This window comes from Apodemus sylvaticus, chromosome 6 (assembly GCF_947179515.1).
Source record: "Apodemus sylvaticus chromosome 6, mApoSyl1.1, whole genome shotgun sequence".
NCBI classification, from domain to species: domain Eukaryota; kingdom Metazoa; phylum Chordata; class Mammalia; order Rodentia; family Muridae; genus Apodemus; species Apodemus sylvaticus.
Genome location: NC_067477.1, coordinates 39,071,118 through 39,091,628, shown reverse-complemented (window position 1 = coordinate 39,091,628; position 20,511 = coordinate 39,071,118). Strand labels below are relative to the sequence as shown.

Sequence of the window (20,511 nt, the reverse complement as noted above, 5' to 3'; positions counted from 1 at the left end):
TGAATCTGACACCCTCTACTGGCCTCTGCCAACACAAGGCACACATGCAAGCAAAACACACATACACATAAAATGACATTTTTAAAAAAACCAAATGGGGGGTAGGGGGGTAGGCAGGGGGCATCCTGGCTTGTTGAGGGCAGTTACTGAGACAGGGACAGTCTGAGTCTGGCAGGGGCTGCACTCCACTGTCCTAATGGCTTACACCACACTCTACACCTCACTGCACTGCCGTCGTGTGCCCATTTTACTCTCCATGTTCACCCCAAAGGCACACTCCTGTGTATACCAGTTCACCTTCCTCTCTTACCGCTACCGTGGTTAAAGCCAACATTCCACCTATTCTGCACCTGTCCCAGGCTATGCACCAAGCCGCTGCTGCCCAGTCTCCACCCACACAGTGACTGCATCTCAGCTATTCCCCGCATCCCCACACCCTGCTCCTGTTTCTCTGGTCAAATTATTCTCTCCTGTCTCTCCATTTGCCCATTCATTAGGAAACCACATAGGCAATCAGACTATATCCTCTATTCTGTGCCGCTTGTACCCAGCTCCCTACACCTGTACTCTTATATTGCCTTCCTCCCATTGTCAGGAATGTTACCCAAAGCCCTCACCAGCCTCACCAGCCGAGTGGAGCCCAGCTCCTCTCCCTAGAAGACTCTCACCATGATCCTTTCTGTAGCCTCTCTCTCCTACAAGCATACGGTTGTAAATGTTCCCCATCATCTAAAGTGACCCTTCCCCTGCAGGTACGGAGTTCCTTTGCTGTCCACAGTGTAGTTTTCCTTCCACCTCCCAGGTCCCCAGCAGCCTCTTCTCTGTCTCCCTAACTGGTTCCTTCTCCTCCACCTCACTCCTAAGTCATTTGACATGCTTAGTTTCATTTCCCCTAAACAGCATCCACACATCTTTGACTTCTGAACCTCTTCTTACATCATGAACTATACTGTATAATTCATTGATTGATCCATTTGCAATGGAAATTGGCAGCCCAAAGGATAGAAAGGAACTATATCCAAGGGGTGTGTGTGTGTGTGTGTGTGTGTGTGTGTGTGTGTGTATACATATATATGTATATATATATATATACATACACACATACAAAGAACAAGGAACAATCCAAGGTGGGAAAGGATTGTGGGGAATCCTCATCTCAAGGAGTGATGGGGACCCTGCCAGACAGGAGGGGGTGCCCTTGGTTGGGGGGATATGTACTCCTGAAGGCAGAACTCAGAGCAAGCAGATAACGTGGGTCTTGGAACAAGCTTTAAAAAACAAGTTCTACTTTCAATCATGAGTAAGTAAAGAAGCAAGTCATAGCATGCTCTAGAACAGTGCATGGTCCTCAACCTGCAGGTCACAACCTGTTAGGAGGTAGACTGATGCTCTCACAAGGTCACATTATCAGATATCTTGCATATCAGATATTTACATTATGATTCATAACAGCAGTAACATTGCAGTTATGAAGTAGCAATGAAAATACTTGTATGGTTAGGGGTCACCACAACATGAGGAACTGTATTAAAGGGTCGCACCGTTAGGAAGGTTGAGAAGTGCTGACCTAGAGCAAAGAGCTGCGGCTACCTGCTGACTCAGCAAACACAAGCATTCTTACACTGTCCTCTGTTTGTCATTGTTGTCCTTTTGAGACAGGGTATCATGTAGCCCAGGCCACTCTCTGGCTGAGGATAACTCTGAACTTCTGTTCCTCCTAAGTGCTGGGATTACAAGTACACACACTGCATGCATGTTTGCAATGCTAGGGCGTCATGCATCCAAACCCAGGGCTTCATGAATGTTTGGCAAGTGCTCTACCAAGAGCTGCACTGCCAACCCCATTTCTTCTTATTATCATTTAGTTTGTTAAGACTAGGCCCTGTTAATCAAGTTCTTTAAAAGATGCCGGAAATTCACTGGATTCTCTAACACATCCCAGGAGGGGAATTAGCATTATTAATGCTAATTTACTGAGAAGCTCCCTATGTGCTAAGCACTTTGAACACACTTTCTCATTTAATCTTTAAACAGTCTGTGACTAAGGTTTATTGATGAAGAAGTGAAGACTAAGACATTAAAAAAAAAAAAAATTAAGATGACCTAGGTAGGAACTGGCAGAGGAAAGAGCAAGACATCTTATTCCAACATTCATGTGGGGAGACTCAGAACAGTTTTCAGCCACAGGACACAGGCCATTGCAATGTCCCTTCCTCTGACAAGATATGACCAGCAGCTCTCAGAGGACATGGGTTTGTGACCATCTGGTCACCTCCCAAGTCAGAGGGATTAGTCACTGAAACCCTGGTTCCCTATCACACTCCACTGTTCCTGTCCACACTCCAGGCTGTCCTTGGGGGAAATGTGAAGCTACAAAGTACAACGTGGGAAGAGGGAGACCTGCTTAGCTCATAGCTAAGCTAGTTCACAGATTAAAGACTGCCAACTACTTACCCAGGCAGAACCACGCCAAGGAGATGGCCAAATGCTGCCCACATGAAACTAAAGGCGAGGGGCTACACCCAGAAACATGGATGAGGATCTGATAGTAGCTCTCCTGGGTTCCCATTTCCTCCTTTGTCAGTTCAGCACTAGGGCATCTTGACTACACCCAAGAGCCAAGGGCAGAGCAGCCCTTGTAGCCACCATGGCCTTGTCTGGATCCAGTCTGCAGATGATGGGGCTTGACTTCTCTAAAGTCAATAGTGAGAAAGACCAATGTGATCCTGCAGGTGTGTAGACCCCATTCTCCTCCCTCTGCACACAGAGACCCTGATTCTAATCAGACTGGCTTACCACCTGCTTCCTCTGGGCAAGACAGAACTGGGAGTAGTCAGGTCAGAGGGAGTTAGAAATCCAGGTGGACAAAGGACAGAAGAACCTCCTGCCTTAAAGACATGAGTAGTGTTGTGGGGAAGAGGTATATAAAACTTCATCATCCTTCCAGACCCCCACCAGTTCAGAGATGTTCAGGAGTGAAGACCCCACAAACATCTTAAAAATAAAATGTCTTCTACTTAAAACGCAAACAAGATTTGGGGCAGGAGCACATAGTCACAATGCTCTGTCTAACCAACACACTGTCAGAGCACAGGAGGACCCTGACAACCATTGAGTCCAGTCCCTTCTTTAGACACAGAAGAGAAGTCCCCAACGGTTAAGTAGCCTGCCCGTGGTCATGGGGCATGGTGGGAACAGGGCTGTGCTCTAACCAGCTCTTCTAAGTCTTTATACAGTGTGGTCCTGGGCCCCAAGAGAGGGTGACCAAGGATGGGGTGAGCAGGGATCTGGAATCTTGGCATCCTGCTTCAAGGGCTGCCCCTTCCACATGCCACCACAATAAATAAGAACCCTTGGGATCTTAGCCAGATGACTGTCTCCTCCCTGGCCCTGACTTCCGGAACGATGAACACAGAGGAGAGTCAGAGCCAAACTGGTCCTGGGCATTGTTGGCTCTGCAGCCAGTTCTCTTTCCCTGCCTCCTAAGAGGAGGAACTTTCCAGAAGGAATACCTCCAAAGTACTTTACTCATCTTCTGGTTTCTGGTAGCAAGGTAGGAATTGAATGTATTAAAGATCATAATTTTTTAACATCACATTCTCACCAAAACGGCACCCCGAAGTTCTCAAAAGTCAGCAGACTAATGCCATGTTGGATCCATTAATTACAAGGATGGAGAGTGAACTGCATTCAAAGTAGCTAGTCAAGAGATGGCTATGACCCAAAATGAGGTAATGAGAGGCAACAAAACTGGGTACAGACAAAGCATCCTGCCTAGGAGTGAGAGGGATCATGGGCCTAGAGTTGCCCAGCACAGGAAGCCTGGTCAGGAGAGCTCGCTCTTTGCAACTAAGCAATTTGTTTTGCTAAGTAAAGAAGGTTCACTTAAATACTGCCTTAAGCCCCAGGGCTCAACAGCCAATCAATGGTCAACAGGATGGAGGATTCTCCCAGAGACCAACAGGAGTCCTGTTAGACTAAAGGAAGAGTAATAATCCTCAAAGAAGGAGGGTAAAATAGCTAGGGAATCAATAGAAGTTCAGGGGCCTTGGCTCAAGGGAGGGGAGTGGGGGAGGCCCATGAAAATATCAGTATCTCTGAACAACAGCAAAAAGCCCACAAGAAACAATATCTGAATACTTGCCTTATCTTGGACAAATTACTGTTCTCATCTCAGTTCCCTTGCTGTGAGGTTGGACCACCTCTTACCTGAGAGGATCATTAAATAAGACCGTGAGGGTAGAGATTAGTATGACATGGGTGTGGTTGCTGGCTCCTTTTTCTACCTTAAAGGGCAAGCACCATCAGAGGCAAACCCACGGGGAACCTATTTCCCAGTGAGACTGGAGGAGTCAGAACATGGGTCTAAAAAGGATTTTCAAGGGACAGCGAGAGCAGAGCTGTTCTGGGGCTCATTGGTAGTATAGAGGCACTCGCTGGTCATCCTTCATTAATGTTCCTCTCCCTATCTGGGGAGCCCCTTGGATGTTCTTCCCCTAAATGAGGCACACAGTAGAAATGAGTTGTGATTATCCCTGCAGCTAGAGCAGAAGGGTCAGGGAACCAGGCGAACAGTGATGTGCAGTTTCCTGGAATAGGGGAGAGAAGGGCCCCTGTTTCCTCTCTCAACTAATAAGCAGAGATGTTTTTCTTTAAAAGTCAACTTCTAACCTCAGCAGACCGCAGTCACCCCTTAGACCTCTTGCAATACACCATCAGCCATCAGAGGCAGGCAGGACCCGAGATGGTTTTAGCAGCTGAGTGCACACAACAGATGCAGGACACTGCTTGCCCGGATGAGTGCGCAGTGAGCAGTGGGCCATGGAATGTAGGATGTCACACATCAACACGAGCATCACAGTCTCAAGGCAGGAGAAAGAGGGAATGCACAAGGTTTAATGAGGTCTATACTAAATCTACAGGCTGCAAACAGGCCGGTAGATCCCAAGGAGCTGGAGCTCTATGTGGCTGTGAGATGCCCCACGTGGGTGCTGAGAACCAAACGTGGGTCCCTTACAAGGGCAGAAAGGCAAGAAGGAAGAGGGTCCAATCTGGAGGCCTGTTACAATGATTCCTTTCATTAGAGGGAAGGTGGCTGCTGTTATATTGTAGTTTCATGTCATTCTCTTTGAGTCCAGTACTCTGTTCCTGCTATCTATGCAGACACCAAGACAACTGTAGTTAAATAGTCTGGGCATGTAACATGGAAAGATGAGTGGACTCATGTGAACGACAGAGAAGACACCTGGGGTCTGGACGCATCTACATGGCTTTGGCATTTCTAAGTGCCCATCTATTTATTCATCTGTTAAGTAGGACAATGGCTTCCGACAGGGCTTCTAGGAAGATACATCAAGAGTAAAATGATGCTGACTTAGTGTGGCAGAAAGTGCCAGACCCTTTGGGCTACTGTGGAGAAGTGGCCCACACTCTTTGCCTTCTCCATCTATACTTCTAACACATGGCTGCCCCTCTTTCAACTTCAGGACCTAATAGGGAAGGAAGCCATCAGTGAAATAAAATACAGAGAGCAGGAACAGATGGTGTTAGAATCAGAAGACTCCTGGGAAGGGGCAGGCAAGAGCTCAGGCTGCTCTTGCAAAGGACCTGGGTTTGGCTTCCAGTACCCATGCAGGGCATCTCACAACCACCTAGAACTCCAGCTCTGTGGGATCGGACAGGCTCTTCTGGCCTCCACAGTCACCTGTACTCAGGTGCACATACCCATTCACTGAAATATATAAATAAAATGAAATAAGGGACTAGAGAGATGGTTCAGCAGTTAAGATCACTGACTATTCTTCCAAAGGTCCCGAGTTCAATTCCCAGCAACCACATGGTGGCTCACAACCATCTGTAATGGGATCTAAGGCTCTCTTCTGTTATGCAAGTATATATGCAAATAGAGAACTTTTATACATAAATGAATAAATCTTAAACACTAAAATGAAATAAATCTTTTTAAAAAAACTTAATGGTTACAAGCACAACTTCTCATTCCCTATAAGAGGCAAATCAAATTATCTAGACAATGAAGCCTCAAGATTCTTCTACACCCAACAATGGGCATGGCTGGCATCCCAGCCATTTCTCTCTCTTTACCCTCAGAGACTGACTTATCATCCTAAAGGATCAAGTACATTTAGTTCCAATTTTATCAGAACAATCATAGGTTTAGATCTCAGGTTGAAATAGGCTCTCTGGGAGCAAGTGACCAGTGGGCCTCTCCAAATATACCATGCTCCTCCCGAGTGCATTTCAAACCAGCAAGGTTGAAAGAACAACCTAGGCAGGAAATGGCCATGGACTCACCAACCTCTGGAGTCAGCACTCAGAAAGATGTGCACTGGACCACTTAGACACCACACAGCAGCTGGGAGACACTGAGAGTCTTAAGCCATCTAGAAGGAACATGATTTGTTCATGAGGACTAGGAAGCTACCATCCATCACAAGATAGAAGATGCAGGATGGGGAGAGTGGATGAACGAAACTTTCTTGGCACTCACAGCTCAGCTGTGCTCAGAGTCATGTTAATTATCACACAGATCCTGCTTACAAGCTCATGAGGGGGCCTACTTCCTGCTATTCCTAATTCTTTTATTGAGGATCAAACCTCCTCTTGATGTCAACCTCAGGATATCTATGACCTGCCTTCTTTTCCAGTCCTGTTCCTCTCTGCTCTGGCTCCAAACCCCAACACCTGCTCACACCTCTGAGCTTCTGCCCATCCGAAGGCAGAGTGGCCTGCCTTCTCTCTGTCCACACCAACTCCATCCACCCTTCTCTGAAGTCTGAACCCCACACCAGCCAGCACTGGTATCTCTCCTTGCCGAGCCTGCCTAACATCTGCAGGTTGTGGCAACTTGGCATTTAATTATGCATGGCCTTGTCTTGAATAATGTACTACCTGTCTCTCCTCCACAAAAACAAAAGATGTCTGACATGACATGACACACTGGAGAACCATATTTTAGAGCCATACAAGACCAAAAGAAAGAGAAAGAAAGAAAGAAACAAAGAAAGAAAGAAAGAAAGAAAGAAACAAAGAAAGAAAGAAAGAAAGAAAGAAAGAAAGAGAAGGAAGGAAGGAAGGAAGGAAGGAAGGAAGGAAGGAAGGAAGGAAGGAAGGAAGGAAGGAAGGAAGGGCAAGAAAAGAAAGAAATTGGCTAAAAACCTCAGACCTTGCCAGCTAGCACTAGTACTTTTATCACCTCGAACCCCTTGAGTGTCAGATCCCATCTCTATAGAATGAAATTAGTAACCTAAACTATCCATGACTTTAACTAGTAATCACCTATGAAAAGCCCAAACCCAGCCGCTCACTCACGTGAGCACATGGTAAATATCCCTCTTCGCTTCTCTGTATGTCCTTCAGAACCTCACACAGTATTGTAACATGGAAGGCATTCAATTATATTGAGCAATTGGTCTGTAGCATAAAGCAAAAAGGATTATCACAGAAAGTAACAATGGTCTGAACATATTGATTTATTTTCCCATTGTGGACATAAGGTTGATATTTATGAAGATAAAACAGCCTATTTTATCCAAAGAAGTATCCGAGATTATAAACTACCAGTGCCTCCAAATCCATAACCGGCCAAGCAGATACCACAGCCTAGCATCACCCTGATTTCTCACTTCCTCCTTTAGCAGACATAAGCAGATGTTGCCTTGTTAGAGTCACAGTCTACAGAAAGCTCAGTTCATGCACAGAATACAACACAAACAGTCCCTTCTTTAAAACAATCCCATGGAAAACAGTGTGCGCAGGACTTCTTTTCCAAATGACTTAAGGTTCTCTAGAAAGGAATGCTAACCACTTTACTCCCAAGTAGAAACATTGTCTTCTACTGGACCCTTCTGCCTGATCAGCTGGGGAGAAGTTAGGAGACAACTGTGAATGTCAGTGATATCACTCCATCCAAGCTGGATGAAATAATGAGGAGGATGTTGGAGACTGCAAAATCCAGAGTTGAGAACTGGTACCCTACTCAAGATGGAGCTTTCTGGAGTACCATTCAACTAGTAGCATCTTGGCCTGACTTCTTTTTCACATCTGTGGCATTTCTCTGGAGGAAATTGTCTCTTCCCACAGTAGTCACATTCCAGCTGGTGCCTTGTACCACCCAATGAGTGACATTGTTTCAGTGCAAACAGAGCATTCTCAGAAGTTGAATTTTCTTGATTCTAATAAATATTCTTGGAACCAGTCTTGCCTGTGTTTCTCTACTTGCTGGGGGTAAGCAAGCATGGGCTCCTTTAATGTTTACTCCATGTGTTGCAGAGTTAGACCTCTCCCATTCCCCTAACTCCATACAGGAAAAGATCTTGGCTTCTTGCCTACTAAGAGTCCACCTTAGCCTCCAATGACTAAAGTCAGTTCTCAGTGTCAAAGAGTTTGTCTATTTGCCCTCAGTTTCCCAAGGCACTTCTCCTGTCCTCACAGGAAATAATAAGTGGACAGTACATTTTCCCCAATGACATACTGAAGTTATTGAGTGACCATTCATGCTCCTTTCCAAGTTATACAATCTCTAATGTTAAACATTTCCTTAAAGGGCTTACTTGCTCTTATAACATACTACTAATAATCTTTCCTGCAATTTTAGGGTTTTTTTTTTTTTAGTCTTTCTTATTTCATCTGAACATGGTCTTATCACTGCTGATAGCAATACTAATATAGCCAAAGAATTACTTCTCAGGATTTGCATGTCATTCCCAGCCTAGCCTTGTATCGTGCACTCAGATAACAGTACCTACTGGGTAGGGTTCGACTAGTTCCATCTGCGTCTATCCCATGTATAACTGGCCTTGGCAGATGATGGTTAACAACAACAAGCAAACCCAGCACAGTGGTGCACTCCTCTAACCCTAGCACTTGTGATAGAACCCTTGCCTAACATCCCTGAGACTTTAAGTTCAATCCCCAACATTACAAAGAAAAAAGTAACATATAAGCACTCAGGAGGCAGTTTCAGAGGGATCAATAAATTGAAGCCAACCTGGAATATTCAGTAATTCAGTAATTCAGACGTTTTATCTCCCCACCACTAAAACATAAAATAATAATAACAACGACACAGCCAACATAATTGAATCAATTATGTCAGTGATAAACCATGGCTGACCACTGTCAATGACTTCCAAAAGTTATTTCCTATTCTAGTGTAGGGAAGATCACCTAACCAAGAGATGTGTGTTCCTCACACCATGACTATATAAAATATAAAACACAGGGTTTACTGACTTTAAATATTTAATCTCCATCCCTCTAGTCTATACTGAAAACTGACTTCCAAGTCATGGGGGTAAAGCATGATCCAAGAGCAGACACAAAAACACACCAATTCCAACAACTTCCTTCCTTCCTTCAGGAAACTCTCAAAACCTAACAACAAGCTTCATTAAAAGGTACCCTAGTATCTGAAAGACATTGAATTGAGCATCTCTCAACCATGACAAAAAAAAAGGTCTCTTCAGTAATTTTTGGCATGACAGCTGCCTCTTGACATCCCTGGCTCCCAGTCTCCTCCTTCAGGATCATCCTGTGTTGAACTAGGAAGACAATTTCCATTCAATAGGAAGTCTCATGTTAGGAATCTTCTCCACTAACAAGTATGAAGAAATCTTTTCTTATGAAGAGATGAAATAAAATGCTGTAGGATGTGTTATGATCCTGAATAAAACCATGAGAATCTGAGATCTTGGGGAGAAACGTATCTTAGTAACATCAACATCTCCTAGGTAACAGCTTTTGGAGACCATAACCAAGTCATCAAAACACACTTGGAAGAGCCCAGCTCCTTACCTTCCGCAACTCCACACCTTTTACACTGAATGTCCCTTATCATTTATCTCCTCCAGACAAAACTTGAGTATCTATGTTCTCATTGACACAGGAGCTACTTGCTGTTTTTCATTCTTAAAAACAACACAAACTGCTAGGAACAGGGAGATTCATCAGCGAGTCCTCTGGGAGCTACTGTCAGGTAGGATTTGGTTATTCCTAGACTCTTCAATAAACACACTCTGTAGTGGTTTGGACTCATCACTGGGAGCTTTTGAAGAACCAGTGGTGGGACCTTTTGCCTCTGAAAACCTTTCACAGTGAGGCCTTTAATGTCTCCATTATGAATCGTTAAATGGCCCTCAACCCTTCCGCTGGTGACGTGAAACTTTCCTCTTGGTCCTAAGGCTTAAAAGAAGAGCCAACTGTTAGCATCACCACCCCCAATTAAATACATGCTATTCTCTGAATCAAGGACCATCAAAACCTCGCCCCATGGACAAGCTGCCCATTTTTGCAAAGGCTTTTTTGAAGCACAGCCACACCCATTCACATACACATTATGTGCAATCCCAGAGTAGGGCAGCTCTGATAAATGCCTGACCTACAAAACCTGAGTTATTTATAATCTAGGCCTTTACAGAAAGAGCGTGTGAGTGTCCATTATAAACAGGAAATTAAGTGCTTGTTCAGAATCATCTCTTCCCCAGCAAGACCAAATGAGACATCGCTGGTCCAAGCAAGCAGCGTTTGCAAACTCAAGAGTCCATCCAACTCTCTTACAAGCACCCTCTCTAACAGATGCACATAAGATCTAAAGCAGTTAAGAGACAAAGAATTTAAACAACAAAGATTCTGGAAGAATCTATATCTATAGATCTAGCTACACACACACACGCATACACACACACTGCATACACGAGATGGGGTAAGATTTTACTTCAAGTTCTGAATTTGAATTTACTGATTTGGGGCTAAAACTTAAATTAAGTTCTGGTCACATGGAGTTCTTAGAAGGAATGTGGCAATAATAATGCAAAATGATAACATTTGTAAACTGTACAACCTTACCCAGAGTTTTACAGAGAGGAGCTTCCATGGACATGCAGAGAAAAGGGATAAAGATGGTGACGTGGTTTCTGCTGTAAACATACCCCAAATCTCTGATCACTGAATGATGGATGACATAACTCTACCCAGAGACCGCCTACTCACCCTTTTCTATTATATAACACCACCTGCATCCTTGAGTCAACATGAGGGACTGCTGTTCTCAAGGATTTTAGACAAGGCATTCCTACCTCAACGTCAACCTTACCAAGATCTCTCTAAAACCATCAAGATGCATTCCAAGTATGTCCTGGGTACAGTCATGCTTGGTTTAGTCCACACCAAGTAGATCTTCAGTCTTTGGGTTTTTTTCTACTACCAAATGTTTTAAATGGAGAGATTTCACCAAAAGATTATGTTTTACTTCTCTTGAAAAGCCAGAAGAAGATGGTCGAGAGGGTGACTCAGTTAGCAAAGAGCTTGCTATGCAAACATGATTATCGAAAAGCTGGACATAGTGGCCCACACCTGTAATGCCAATGCTGAAGATGTAGAGACAGGAGGATCCCCGGGGCTTTCTGGGCTCCAGATTCAGCGAGAGATCTTGTCTCAAAACATAAAGTGGAGAAGCTATTAAGGAAGACACCAAACATTAACCTCTGTCTCTCTCTCTCTCTCTCTCTCTCTCTCTCTCTCTCTCTCTCTCTCTCTCTCTCTCCACATGCACATACACACACACACATACACATGCATGCATAGCATATACACACATTCATACATACCACCATCTCCCTCCAACACATACACCATACACATACATACACACAAACATGCATACCCCCATACACACAAATACTCATACACACATGTACACATACGTGCATAGCACACACACATGCACAAGCACATGCATGTGTTCCCACCCCCACCACACATACATGCACAGCTAGAAAACCTGAGAACCCTGAACATTTCTTCATCCAGCATCCTTTGAGCTAAGCAGCAGCTGCCCCATGCAGACTGAGATGCTCTCTGGCACTACACAGTCTTGTCCCTGTGGCCTGAGGCTGGGCACTGAGACTTGGTCCCCTTCTCCCAGGCACTGTTATTTTCCTCACACCTTGCCCGCTAGGCTTACTGAAGATGCCTGCTCTGCAGCCATCTGATCTTATAGCTCTCACTCTAACCCGTTACAGTAAGTGGTGTGTTTGGGCTTCACCCCAAGCACTAAGCCTTTATAGTGACTAATAAGTCTTCAAGTAGAAGTGATTTCTTCTTCTGTTTCTCATCCTCAAGCTTCTATATACACCTTTCTCCTCCCTCTTGTCTGTGAACAGCTATGGATACAAAGCATCCGCATTTCTGACCAACAACTCATCACTAGATGCTTGAAAAATGACAGCCACTCCCTTCATGACCTGCCATTGTGGACACCTGAATGTCCTGCATCTTTTAGCTCTGGTCATTTACACTGATACTACAACTCTATGGCAACCCTTTATCCCAGTAAGCATCACCATGACAGCAAAACCTTAAGTCATTAAGACACCCATAGAGAAAGGTACCCTTTTCTAGAATGCAAATTAGAGGCAAGACTTCCCTTGTAACCACTTCTCTCTAGAAAAGATATTTAATCTCTTGGGTGACCTACAACTTGGGTCTAATGTTCCAAATCCTCTAGATAATGAAGGTATATAATAAATGTGTGATATCTGTTCTATCAAGTATTGACGGACAGATGAATGGATAAACATCATGTGTTTTATACATACATTCAACCCCCACAAAAGAGGGAAATGTCATCACATGCCCTAGCACAGACTATCCTTGGAAATATTGTACAAAATGAAATAAATCAAAGGACAAATATTTGACCAAAGGACAAATATTGCATGAGACCATTTATTTGAGATATATGAGGTAGTCAGAGGCACAGGGTAACAGAACAGAATGATGGTACTACACAGTCTGGCTGTCCTTGTGACCAGGGGCTGGGGAGGAGAAAACGTTGATGTTTAAAGGGAATGTTTCAGGTGGAGATGAAATAGGTTCAGAGATGGGGCGGAGAGGGCTCCTCAATGACAGCAATGTACTTTTGCCATAGAACTATACACTGAGTGGTTAAAGTAAAAAGCTTTACCTTTTGAACAGTTTATCACAGTGTGTGGGGGGAGGGGCCAGGAAGATGGCTCAGTTGGGTAGTGTTTTCCCATGCAAGCATAAGGACGTGAGTTTGGATCCCAGCATGCACATGAAAAGCCAGGCAGGAAGAACAGCAACACATCTATAATCCTAGTGCTGGTGGGGAGTGGGACAAGAACAATCGGATCCCAAGTGCTCACAGTTGTCAACATCTGGGCGCAGTGAGAGATTAAGTCAAAAAATCAAGTGGAGATGATAAAGGAAAACATACAACGTCAACACCAACTTCTGGTCTACACACACACACACATGCACATACATGCATGCATGAATACATGCATGTACACACACATACAAAAATGAAATGCAAAATTCAAAAGGGAAGATAGGGATGTGAAGGGCCATAAAAGGAGTGGGAAACACCCTCCTTTTTAGTCCCTAGGAAATATAGAGTTCAAAATGGAAGTTGCATGTGACCTTCATTCTAAGAGAAGGTAAAACCCAATGGCAAAAGCTCTGAAATGTCACATTCCAGTTCCACCTGGCCCCTATGGGAACAGGTCCAATGCTCAGAGGGAAGCACCTGACTTGACAGGCTAACCTAAATGACCCTTCAGATAGCATTCATCTGAACCTTTAGGAAAACTCTACCCCAAGGGGTCCACCTTAGAGCTTGCACAGCTGCAGCTTGGGGAGCCTAGTCCAACAGTAGCTTTCAGGCAATAAAAAATGGCAATCTCAAATATTCTTCCAAGCATAGGCTTAATCTCTCATGTTTGTGCAAAACTTCTTAGCAGCAGTACAATAGCAACATTGAACAGGTATGCTATGTTTTTTGCACATAACCAGGATTTTTATAATTCTACTTTGACCATGGAAGGAATGGTAAATGGTGTTGGTGAAGGAAGGATGGGTGACAGGGACTGTGAGCTGAAAATTGAGCTGAAAATAGATGGTAGCATCAACACCAGGTATCACTCCCTTCTGATGCCCCTACCTGGCATTCAAGCCAGTGGCAACTGCTGTCCCAGAATACACCTCTAAATAAAACAAATGTTGGGCATGCAAGGGAGCTGAGTCCTTGCAGGAGTTCTTTCCACACCGTGTTGTAAGTCACTCCTGCAGGATGAGGTTGATAAGCAAGTCTTACAGATGTTATAAGACCATTGGAAACAGTCTTTTATTTAACAGAAACTTACACAAACGTCACACAAACCCTACATCATTGCAAAGCTTTATCACAATTCCACATATGTCATAACTTGTGAGTATGGATTGGAGAACAGATTATTATATTATTATAATTGACATTTTGACAGGGGTCATTTTCTATCAGAAAATGATAAAAAAAGACACTCTTGGTAACAACCCCCCTCCTCTTGAGTGGAAAACCTGAAGGGTCTAATGGAAAGTCTGCCTGTCTACCCTTCCCTTTCAATAGCAGATGAGATTTATTCTCTGGCTGGGACATTTCAATAATACTGTGGCTCAAGGACTTTCGCTGATGGGACTTTGCAGCCTTACGTCATATCTGTGCCATCCATGACTCTGCTCTGGACATGTACTAGACAAGCTAAGTGGAAGACAAGAGGTAGAACCCAGTGGCCCAGACAGTTGACTGACCTCCTGGGCTAGGTCAAACATACAAAGCCAAATTCCATTTCATTGGCCATCACAGCCTAAGGGACACGCCTAGAATGCTTGTCTTCTTATTTCTCCCCACAAAGGAGTTTTAAGTTTCTATCTTTCCAATGAACTCCTTAGTCTCAGGAGCAAGTCTAGGCTCCGAGGCCTCTGAAACCTGCTCAGGACAGCGCTGAGGAGAGCAGCGCTCTCCTGGCCGAGGCGAGCAGCTGTCAGCTAACTGAGCCTCCTCCCCTCAGCCACTGCTTGCTCCTGGCTGTTCTGCTGTACTAGTTTATTTATTCACTGGATTATGCTACACAAAATCATTTCTATTTGGAGCCAGCGAGCTTTGCCGCAATCCATTCCATCAGTGGGTAGCATTCCTTCTTGAATCAGGCCTCATGAGATGAGATGGACAGGCTGTAGTTTTACATTCAGACCAATGGGGCAGCGAATTCATCGGAGGAGAGGGGCAGTTGGGAGGGAGACGCACTGCTGGTTTGGGGCTAATTTATTTCAATCAGATCCTAACACATAGTAACTTGATGTCAACAATACTTTTCAGCAGACTTTGAAAGAACTGACCACTCCTCACCTACCACATCCAACTCGCAGAAATTTTAAAAAAATAATAATACCTAAAGCACATACACAAATGGCTTTCTCAAAAGCCTGAGAGGGCGGAGTTGATCTTTATTTTCTCATTAAAACTGTGGGGTAGTTTTCCTTAGTCACCACGATGCCTGTATTGAACAGTAAATACTCTTGTTCAGATCTTCACAAAATTGCTTTTCTTTTTAAGCTTTGAAGTAGACGACATTTTTAACCAAAAGACTGTGCAATGGCAGCACCTTTTTTCTTTTAAATATTGAAATAAATAAAATAGTTTGCTTTTTTTTTTTGTCAGTTTGTGTTGTTATTTGTATTGCAGAGCAAATCCCAGTCCGGGCTGGGTGCTTTCCTACAGGCATTCCAAGCAAAGGCAACCAAGAAGTTTAAAAGGGAAAAATATAAAATTAAAATCTTCTTATTGCACAAACTTGAGCCATTTCCAAAACTTGGCTGAGCTAAGTCGAGCTGAGACACGCTGGAGGCTTTTCCATCCAATCCCTGCTGTCTCCGTGTTAGTTGAGATCCACACACAGGAAGGGCTGGGCAAGAGGAAAGGAGGAGGAGGGAGGAGGAGGAGGGAGGAGGAGGGAGGAGGAGGAAGAGGAAAAGGAGGTTCATTGTCTGGATTTTCTTCACCTTCTTCAGGAATGGCTTGCTTGAAGGATGCACAGTTCCTGGGTCACAGAGCGGACTGTAGAGGGAAAGGGAATGAGAGATAAAAAAACAACAGCACAGAAGAGCTACCTAAGAAAGAAAAATCAAAATTAAGGATGAGGGTGGGGGAGGGGGGAGAATGGGATGAATTGAAAACAAAAGAAAACCACTAATTAATGATGGAGCTAAGGAAGCCACAACTCTGGGCAATGAAAACTAGGCTTGGCTCTCTGGTGTCTCAGACATCAGCAGTGTGAAATTAGCTGGCAACAGGGCAGGGTAACCACTGAATGGCCCAGGAGACAGAGAATACAGAAGATAAAGCTGGGTGTTCACAAGGAAAAAAGAAAAACAAAGATTTCTACTTGGAAACCCAACAAACCAAATCTTTTCAACGTTAAAACATTCCAGAAGACCCTTATGAAATCATGTCTTCCAGCCACCTACATGGAAATGTGTAATTCGGGGGTATACAAACAGTCACAGATAACCCCAGCTGCTGTCCCATCTAGCCCATGACCAAAAGAACATGACTTTACACACACACACACACACACACACACACACACATATCTTTGCCTCCAACCCTGGCCAAATGATAAAGAGTGTCAGAATGACCAAGAGAAACCAAACCACAAAGTGTACATCAGTCCTCAATTAAACCAGTGATACCATGTGTCAGCTCTGGATACTGGTGGCACTTCAAAACAGGTGGGAGAGATGCCAACCAGGTATAGGTTTTGCTTCTAGATAAAATGGAGCCTACAAAGCTATTTTTGGCATTTAGTATGATAGCCAGTCACTATGAGGAGCACGCAACGGCACCAAGTGCTTGCACTTCCTCTTAGAGGCAGAGAGAGCCCACATGGCTCCGAGCTCTGAATGGGGGGAAGAAGAAAAGCAGAAGGAGCCGAAATGGAAAATGACCAAGGCAGAAAGAATAAAGTCTAAAACCCAACACCTCCACCTCCTCCAAGTTCAAATCCTACCATCTACCATGCTGCCCTTTCTGGTCAACCCGAGACATCAGTCCCTGACCTGGGGCATAGGCCATGAGGAAACACAGTTCCAAAACGGATGCTGTACGTTCATTTTTGTTTGTCCACATCCCCAGGCACACCAAATCTTCCTCGAGCATCTGCTGCTGCTCCTCTGATCCACTTGACCCCACTCACGCAGACTCATTCCTGTGAGCTGCTGACTTGTTCCCTGACCAGCTGTGCTTCCCTGTTCTTCGGTTCAGCTAGTGCCACGTGACTCCAACACTTTCCATTGAAATGGAAGCCAGGGCCACCTGGCTTTCCCCAGGTCACCTGCCATTTGTTTCTTCATTGGATATTGGCCATGATTTTATCCCCTGAAAGAGTCTTTTTGCCCCTCCTCCAATACTCCTGACCTCTGTGGACACATGGCTTCTACCACTTTGTCAGAATTCGTAGCATAAACATAATCAGGGCCTTTGAGTTTCTACAAATATCTACTTTCCATCCATTCATCCATCTATCCACTACCACCACCTACCTCCCCCGCTCTCTCCATCTCTTTCCTCCTCCCTCTCCCTCTCCCTCTCTCTCTCTCTCTCTCTCTCTCTCTCTCTCTCTCTCTCACACACACACACACACACACACACTTCATCTAACTCACCTAGAAAGTCGCTAGTTAGTTTTTGAGTTTGCACTCTTGACCTGTTTTTGTCCCATTACTTTACCTAAGTCAACTAAGGCCACAGAAAATGCCTTGCTTCTCTTGGTCTCCCACTGAGCCCTTCCACTGAAGCTTGGCTTCTTGACTTCTCTCCCCCCACACACAAACAGCCCTCCACCCCCTTCATCTTCCACATCCTCATTTTTCCTCCTTTATCCCTCTCTACCACGTCACTGCCCTGCAGCTCTCGTCCTCTCTCTCTGCTTGGACCAATGGATCTTGCTTCCAATGACAGCTTCTCCACTGTTCCATCAGAAATATCAGTCAAGCACTCAATGTGTGCAGAACAAGATTTTAGACTGTTTCTCCCAATTAGCTCAGATGCATTGCTAACTTCTCAATGCTTATTTCAGTAAATAATGAGATTACGGGGGTATTGGGTATTATCAACAGACAGGAATGATGCCACCCTTGCTCTCAGGAACACACCATCATTGGAGGAGAAAGACTACAGGTAAGGAGAACATTCCAGCACAACATCTAAACATTCTATCATGTTATTTTTGCAGTTTTGCTGTACTGGCTAGTTTTGTGTGTCAACTTGACACAGGCTGGAGTTATCACAGAGAAAGGGGCTTCAGTTGGGGAAGTGCCTCCATGAGATTTAGCTGTGGGGCATTTTCTCAATTAGTAATCTAGTGGGGAGGGCCCCTTATGGGTGGTACCACCTTTGGGCTGGTGCTCTTGGGTTCTATAAGAGAGCAGGCTAAGCAATTCAGGGGAAGCAAGCCAGTAAGAAACATCCCTCCATGGCCTCTGCATCAGCTCCTGCTTTCCTGACCTGCTTGAGTTCCAGTCCTGACTTCCTTTAGTGATGAACTGCAATGTGGAAGTGTAAGCTCAATAAACCCTTTCCTTGGGTCATGATGTTTGTGCAGGACTAGAAACCCTGACTAAGACATTTGCACAGATCGAGTTGTAATTCCCAGCTTCCCTTTAGATTCAGCTCCACCTCTGTTCTCTCTGACAGCAAACCTGCAGCTTAAAGAACCACTGTCAATCTGGAGCATGCTGATGTGGACAACTCCTCTAAGACAATCTCCCTGACTACTATGAGCCACAGTAAACATCATATACTGCCCTAGGACATCCCTTACATATTGAGTATTGGTGAATATCTGGTCTTAGTCTCCCCAGCTAGATTACAAGTAACTCCATTGGCCAATAAATCCTTTAGTCCTAGTTTAACTGCATCTTAGCTTTACAGGGCTGAGCAGTCAGTATACACTACACTACGTGTTACTCAGTTCCTAGCCACCGACTGAAGAGAGGCACAGCTGAATACAAATGTTATCACCCAAGATCTAAGAGCTTACTAGCTAGAAACTTCAGCTGACAGGACCATATCTTTTCACCAGCAAAGAGCTAAATCAACCACAGGCCTCCTTGATGACAATACACTGGGAAGGGATACAACCTCCTTTTTATAACATCCTTACTGAAAATGCACAGCCTTGTTTACATCATTAGAAAATAGCACAGACACCTAAAGTGAATGGCTATAAAGTGGCCAGCCCACACGAGAGAGAGAGAGAGAGAGAGAGAGAGAGAGAGAGAGAGAGAGAGAGAGAGAGAAGAGAAGAGAAGAGAAGAGAAGAGAAGAGAAGAGAAGAGAAGAGAAGAGAAGAGAAGAGAAGAGAAGAGAAGAGAAGAAAAGAAAAGAAAAGAAAAAGAAAAGAAAAGAAAAAGAAATTGAGAACCCAAGACAGACACTGGAACTCATGAATCCAGGTTAAAGAACTTTAGACAGACAGGCCAAAATGGCATCACCAAGATAATAGGCAGAATTTGAATCATGTCCAAAGCTTGTAATATTGTACCAAAATGAATTTCTGATTGTGTTTAGTATACTGTGGTTATTTGGAGTATCTGGATAAAGGGCATATGGGATTTTTAGATTTAGTATCTTAAAAGTTTTTGGTGTGAAATTATTAGAGTTTTGTTTGTTTGTTTGTTTGTTTGTTAAGCTTAGCCATTGGTTGAATGCCAGTATTGAGATACTTTCAAACCTACAAGTTTTGAATGTACTGTTTTTTGTTTGTTTAGCTAATGACTTTTTGTGTGGATGTAGGGGTGGGAAGTGCAGGTGTGTACATGTGCATTTGCTTGTGTACATACAAGTCACAGAACAACCTCAGGAGTCATTCCTAAGGCAAGGATTGCTCTTTTATTTGAGACCAGCCTGTAACTTACTACACTAGGACACACAGTCAGTTAACTTTAAGGATTTCTCTCTGTTCCCACTACCCCAGTACTAGAATTATAAGTATTTCTGGTGTGGCGTGTTTTGTTTTGTTTTTTTGTTTGGATCAATTTTGGGCACTTAAGACCTCTGAGCTATCCCCCGAGCCCCACAGCTAATAAATCACCTCCAAAGGAGAGCTTCCATCAATTTAGTTATTTTGGAAATCAATCAAGCATAATGGTTTTTCCTTTATTGTTTTTTAATAAATGGTCAGAAATCATCCTTATTAAGTACGCCAGTGTCATGCAATTCAGTGTTGTAATCTCACAGGCTCTCGGGCACACAGTGAAAATGGGAGTCTCACTCCATGATACCTCACCACACCACCACACCATCCAAACCTCAACCACACAGGAAGCTCAGTCTTAGTTCTTTCAGGAAGTTCATGGGAACTTGGGTGCTGTTGCTTCTCTACACAATTCTATTGTCTAATGTAGCAGTTCTTAACCTTCCTATTGTTGAGACCCTTTAATACAGTTCCTCATGTTGTGGTGACACCCCCCCCAGTAGCATGAAGATATTTCATTGCTACTTCATAATTGTCATTTTGCTACTGTTAAGAATCATAATATGAATATCTGATATGTGGCATATTTGATATGACTCCTAAAGGGTCACAACCCACAGGTTGAGAGCCACTAGCCTAATAGGCTGGGTTTGTTTTATATTGAATACTCTTCTCAACA

The 20,511-nt window shown here is 44.0% G+C and overlaps 1 protein-coding gene across 6 annotated transcripts in view; it reads right to left on the bottom strand.

The window, feature by feature from the left end:
- Positions 1-20,511, bottom strand: part of Dpf3 (double PHD fingers 3) — a 275,541-nt gene that overhangs the window by 32,392 nt on the left and 222,638 nt on the right. The window contains exon 9 of one of the 6 annotated variants that reach the window (XM_052185529.1): positions 15,497-15,913. The exons of 4 other annotated variants lie outside the window; for them this stretch is intronic. In XM_052185529.1, the coding sequence (XP_052041489.1) occupies positions 15,864-15,913 (50 nt within the window). In that variant the 3' untranslated portion in view covers positions 15,497-15,863. Of the gene's footprint in view, positions 1-15,496; positions 15,914-20,511 lie in introns of those variants that run through there. One more of the 6 variants, XR_007978345.1, reaches the window with a different exon arrangement.